At 32.3% G+C, this 6,033-nt stretch overlaps 1 protein-coding gene across 1 annotated transcript; it reads right to left on the reverse strand.

Annotated features, from left to right (window-relative positions):
• Positions 1 to 1,552: 1,552 nt before the first annotated feature.
• LOC145661857 (putative glutamate receptor) lies at positions 1,553 to 2,677 on the reverse strand. The gene has a single exon (XM_081727198.1). It carries the CDS (start codon positions 2,675 to 2,677, stop codon positions 1,553 to 1,555), a length of 1,125 nt encoding a protein of 374 aa, XP_081583324.1.
• Between the last annotated feature and the right edge of the window lie 3,356 nt (positions 2,678 to 6,033).

Below are 6,033 nucleotides of genomic sequence, written 5' to 3' on the forward strand. Positions count from 1 at the left end.
TCTAAAATCAATAAATAGTTGATGTACCGGGGTATTGTATTCCCACTGTTTTTTCGAGTATTTGGCGAATGATAAAAATTTGGTCGATAGTTGATTGATTTCGTCTATATCCTCACTGATAATCTCGCTCTTGATCTATGGAAACCAATATTGAAACCGGCAGTAATATCGGTTTTGCTCTTTGTAAATCAAGATTGAAACCGGCAGTAGTACTACTCGTACTCTATGGAAAATCAACATTGAAACCGGTAGTAGTAATAAATTTCTACTACTTCCGATTTTAGTAAAGTTGTGCTTATAATCTTCGGCGATTAATGTTAAAACCGGGTGAAATGATATGTTCTGTTGAGACTCCAAATCGATTCCAAGAAACTTTCGGTATCTGCTATTTTTTCTGTGACGTTGAAACCTGGTATGGTTAACTTCTACCACTTCCGGCTTGAATAGAGAGTAATGGATGAGATGGAGCCTATTGTTTAGAGACTGAATCGATTAATATAAAATGCTTCTTGTTATCTCTCTTGAGATCATTTTTATTCTGATACCTGTCGACAAGGAAATGGACATAGCCGTTCTATAATACAAATTTGTACTTCCGATACTTCTGCATAGCACTGTTTGGAGGAAAGGAAGAAAGAACAAGAAACACTTGATATCAATACTTGTATTCATCTGCTAATCACAGATTACAATCACCTGTTCATTATTCTTAATGTTTCTGATAAGAAGAAATTCAATAAAATTAAATATTATATTTCTGTAAGAATCTAATTTTCAGAAACTAATGTTTCAGAGCCTTTTTGCAATACTGTCTTTAGTATCCAAAAACCTTCCCAAAACATAAATTACTTGAATCCAAAAAAGAAATATATATATATTGTGATATCTGATTTTAAGTGCTTGGAAGATGAACTGTTTTAGTATCTTGTGCTGTCAAAGACTACAGAAGGAAAAGCTTCTACTGTGCTATAACCAGGGTCGTACGCAGGAACTTCTTTCGGGACGGACCCAAAGCTTTTCGGGGGGGGGGGTACAAACACAATTTCAGGCTAAATTATATTAAAAATTGTAAAATTGCCCCTAAAATTAGACTAAATTTTCAAAAAAGTCTGGATTTGGGGGTTCCGGATCCCCACTACCCACCCCATGCGTACGTCCCTGGCTATAACCTACAACAGCATTCGAAAGGAATTACTATTCTTTAGCCAATAAACTGTGGATACTTGATTTAACCTACGAAAAATAAGGGAATATTAATACTCCATTTACAGGTATATGTATATTGATAAGTCAATATGAAAAAGAAATTGTGTTCATTTTACGCACAATCGCAAGAGTATTTTGAAATTGAAAGTTCACGGGTTTCTTTCAGTGGAAAATTACGATACGACACTTGTAACACAATGATACCGATTACATTTCAACTTACCTTAACTTGATGTTAAATTTAAGTTTAACCTTACAAAATTTAAAAGTATGACATATTTTTGAAGTTAATTCAAATATTTTCCTGCTCCAAACAGAGATCATTTCAAGAAAAAATACCAAACAGCTAAGAAGCAACCCAACACACAAAGCGATGAATATAGGGAAAACATGATTTAGAGACAATTACAACATGATCGTGATTTTCAAGATTTCGGAACACTTTATGTTTATTAACGGCATTCGCGTACCACTTCTCGACAAACCCTCCTTCCAAAAGCCTACTGGTAAGTTGATTTATTCTTGGCGTTAAAGGAGAACCTTTGGGCAAAGGAAAGGCTCCAAACTGAGACGTAATTTTTTCTTCTACTATGTGAGTCAGAGGTTCTCCTTCAGGTGATACGAGAATATTGTTGGAAATATATTCTAACACTGATAATATAGCAATAAAAGCAACATCACGTTCATAACCAACTCTGTGAACTTCTTCCTGACCGTTTCCTGTTGTTAATTGTTTGTAATTCTTGTAAAGTAATTTTACAGTAGGGTTTGCTGAGTATTTCATTGCATTTTCATCATACGGAATACTTGTAACTGGTAACTTTGAAGTTACAACATCTTGAATTGTGTTCAAATCTGCTTCTGATTGTGGGCTTGTCATAAAGTTCACAATTCCTCCTAAATATACAGTTGTCACGACTAGACTAGTGTACGTAATTGTAAAGAACAACAATCTTTCTGCTGAAGTACTTGGTTGTTTATGAACTGAAGATTGCAGAACTATGCACCATGTGGATATAATAACTTCAATATTCTTAAGCTTCCTTCCATGAAGTTTAGAAGACATTATATTTAATGTGGCGAATGTAAATGATACGATTAAAAGGGCTGACAGAACGGCTATCCATGTAAATGACTGAAGTGGTAGTATGTAGCTGTACCAAAGGGGTAAACGTTTAGCTTTTGGAACTATGATGCTCAAAGTGTCGAATGCAAACGGATACGTGAATGATACAATATCCGCGGTGGTTGAAACTAGAGGAAGAATGTTAAAACTTATATCTGCTCTCTTATAGATAATATCACCAAACACGTGGGTCCAAGTACCATTAGGCAATCTGTATCCAACTTGGTTTCTGCCATGTTGGTAGGTGTGCACTGCAGAAAAATTCATTCTTTGTAGTAAAATCTCAAATGCTTTCCCTGCCACTCCATCGTACTCAGTAAGTATTCCATTCTTCTCTTTGTACATATTAAACACTAACATATAGCAGGAAGTAACTTGTAACGGGTACTTATTCAAGTTCAGAATTTCAGTGTTTAATGTGGAAAAGTCTAGATCATTCTGAACAACATTAATATTTCTATAATTCGAGTTTGTATACCTAATTGGGAAGGGTTTGTATGTGAAGATGTTTACCGACTCTTTCCTCACATTACTCAATATTTTTTGCTTTAAATAAATTAAACATATTTTAAAAACACGTCTCTTCCAAGCATAATTAAAGAAATCTTGTATCAGATGATAATGTTGTTTGTAAGATGTTGAACTACAAACAATAATTACTGTTTTAGCCTTTGTATTGTAACAACTTAAATAAGCAGGGGATTCCAGTGTTTGCTTAAGTGATTGTAAGGACTTTGCTAGTATCAGAATACCAGAGTTTGTATTCCTTAAATTATAATGGTAAGGGAAACTATTGCTGGTATGATGCTGATCAAGAATTACAAGAGGCGCCAACATTTTTTGACAATGTTGAAATGTTTCCTGTCCAAATTCTTGTCTGTTGTATATTATTTTTATATCATCCACTTGTTGAAATGCTTGCATAAGAATATGTAACGTATTCTTCAAAGATGCACACTCAAAATTTGAAGAATGTCCAGTTGTGTCCATATTGGCTTTGCACAATGATTTATCCCATAAAATTATGATACACAAGCCCAAAGGCTTGTGAAATATATTACTTATCTTCTGCATGAACTTTGTTTTATGAGTAGCTTGGCAAACTGTAAAATAAAGAAACATATTTATTGCTTTTTTAGCACATTTATCATTAAATTTATCTATTAATCAACTTAATCATTTGTTTAATCCTATAATGAATGAAGTTTTGGAATTATGTTTTCATTTTATATGACATTTGTATTCGCATTTAGTGTCTACACGCTACCAAAATTCAAGTACATTAGATCTGGTGGAAAAATTACAATTAGAACCATAGCAGAGCATAGTAAAAGCGATTGGGGTTGTACAGTACTTTGTGGAGTACTATAACAAGATGTATAAAACGTAGTCAAATGGTAAAGGGATGCACTGGAGGGTTAATTTCAGGATTGTGCTACTTCAGTGTTAAGCTATCATCTCCTATGCTTTATTCTATGTTCTGCCCGACTGTTTAAAATAAATAACTTCGTGTGAATTATCTATGTTCACTTTAAAGATGTTTTGGATTTAATGTTTTGAAAACCACAAATATTTGTATTTTAAAATGTGTAAATAACTCGAATAACGTAGAAATTATATAATGAAGTTTTTATAAATAGATCTGTAATATTTTATACCTAGGTATGTGAAAAAGCTGAAGTTATTAAAGTAGAGCTTGATGTGTAATATATATGATGTTCCAGATACACTGTTAAAACTACACATTTATATTTGAGAAACCGTTTCTTATCAGTACACATAGTTTCTTAGAAACAAGGATTCGGAATTCTCATTTATGTGAAATGAAAGGAAAGTAGATGAGGTTTCGTAAAGCGCAATGAGACCTTATACTGTTGATTTCTTAATAAATGAGAATTGGTAAATTTTGTTTCTGAGAAAAGATTTTCTCGGTATACACATAAGATTTTTTGTTAATTTAAGAAAGTTTCTTAACAGTATATAATCATAAAGCTTAATTCTAATTATAATGTTCATATAGAAGTTTAGGTTGCCGAGATGGAGGACAAATTTGTATAAAATATGAGATTACAACGTTAATGAAATTAGTCTCCCCAACATAGGAGCAAGAAGTAATGGTGGATCGAAGTTCTAACAGTGATGTTTGGAATAGAAGTTTCAGGGTTCAAATTACGGTAGTTTGTAGAGTTTCCATTAAACCATATACGTATTTTGTACTTATTAGTATCACAACGTATTTTGTAACCAGGGCACTAGCTATAAATTCGGTGCCTATATCACCATAACGTATTTTGTAACAAGGGCGTTAGCCACAAATCCGGCGCTTACTCCACCATAACGTATGCCAATTTATTGAATTGAAATCTCCATGTTCACATACAAGCTTATATCTACACTTAGTTTAGACAATAATAAACATGTTACCATGGGGACAATTGAGTGGGATTTTATAACAAACTTAATCATTTAATTTTGATAGACCAATAATTTGTTAAGGTGGCGATATTTTAATTGAATTAATAAAACTAGAGATAATTATCCAAAACTGACGCTGTGGCCTTATGATAAAATTGATAATAGCTGTCATACTGAATTACGAGTAGATTTTTTTTATATAAATGAGATTGGTAATTAAGTTGAATGAATAGCAGTGTGTTACTGATTTGTATGAAATGAAATGAAATCTTTAAGTTTTACGTCCCACTTACTGATTTGTAACTAGCATGTACTCATCAAGACTAATCGAAAAAAACGACGAGTCCGAACTTAGCACTTTTGTGGTTACTTTAAAACTCTTTTGAGTTTACTAATCCTTTTATCCACCTACCTTCTCTTTTTAGTTTTTGGTGGCGTTATCCTCTTCCACTTACCTTAAATTTACAAGGAATTCTTCATGACTTGAAGTAGGAAGTGTTTGTTATTGAGTTGACAAATTTACATGTTTTTTTTGAAAGGAATGTTTTTATCTGGACATAGTTTAAGTTGCTACGAGAATTCATTGATTGCTCTTAAAATGTGAACGACCTAACAGCACCAGACCGGGAATTCAATTTTATTTTCATTTAAAATATAAAAAATTTACAACGTATTAAGATCATTAGGTAATAAAATATGTTTTTATCCTTATTAAATAATTTTTGTTATATTACAATATTATTCACTCATCTAAAACTTATTATATTTAATCTATGCTGAAATTGTCAATAAAACTTCTACTGTTTATTAAAATTAAATTTACTTAAAGCATATCATAAGAAGAAACAATATGTCGTTAGTAAGACTCGTTAGGTAGAAGCTTTTCTTACAATAAGTTCGCTAACTAGTAGACACCAATGCTGGTGAGTACAGTCAAAATAATCCATAACTACCAACTAGTCTGTACTATTTTTGACTATTTTTCTCTTACTTATAGAGACAAATCTTTGAAAAAATGAAACAATTAACGCATCAAGATCGCGGGAAATATGGCAATGAGAGAATCGAATTAATGAAATTAATGAAACTCATCATCGTAAAGATTTTCTGAACAAAACATTTTATTGAGATATTCATAGTAGTAAACCCTTGAATATGGGAGTCCATAAGGGAGGTTCTACAGCGGACGTTTGTCATCAATTCTAAATAATTCTACAAGGGACCATAGTGACGACTAACTGTAATCTTCATTACATTAAACTTATTGATATATGCTTTGATATGAT

This window comes from Thermobia domestica, chromosome 10 (assembly GCF_964235325.1).
Source record: "Thermobia domestica chromosome 10, izTheDome1.hap1.1, whole genome shotgun sequence".
Classification (NCBI taxonomy): domain Eukaryota; kingdom Metazoa; phylum Arthropoda; class Insecta; order Zygentoma; family Lepismatidae; genus Thermobia; species Thermobia domestica.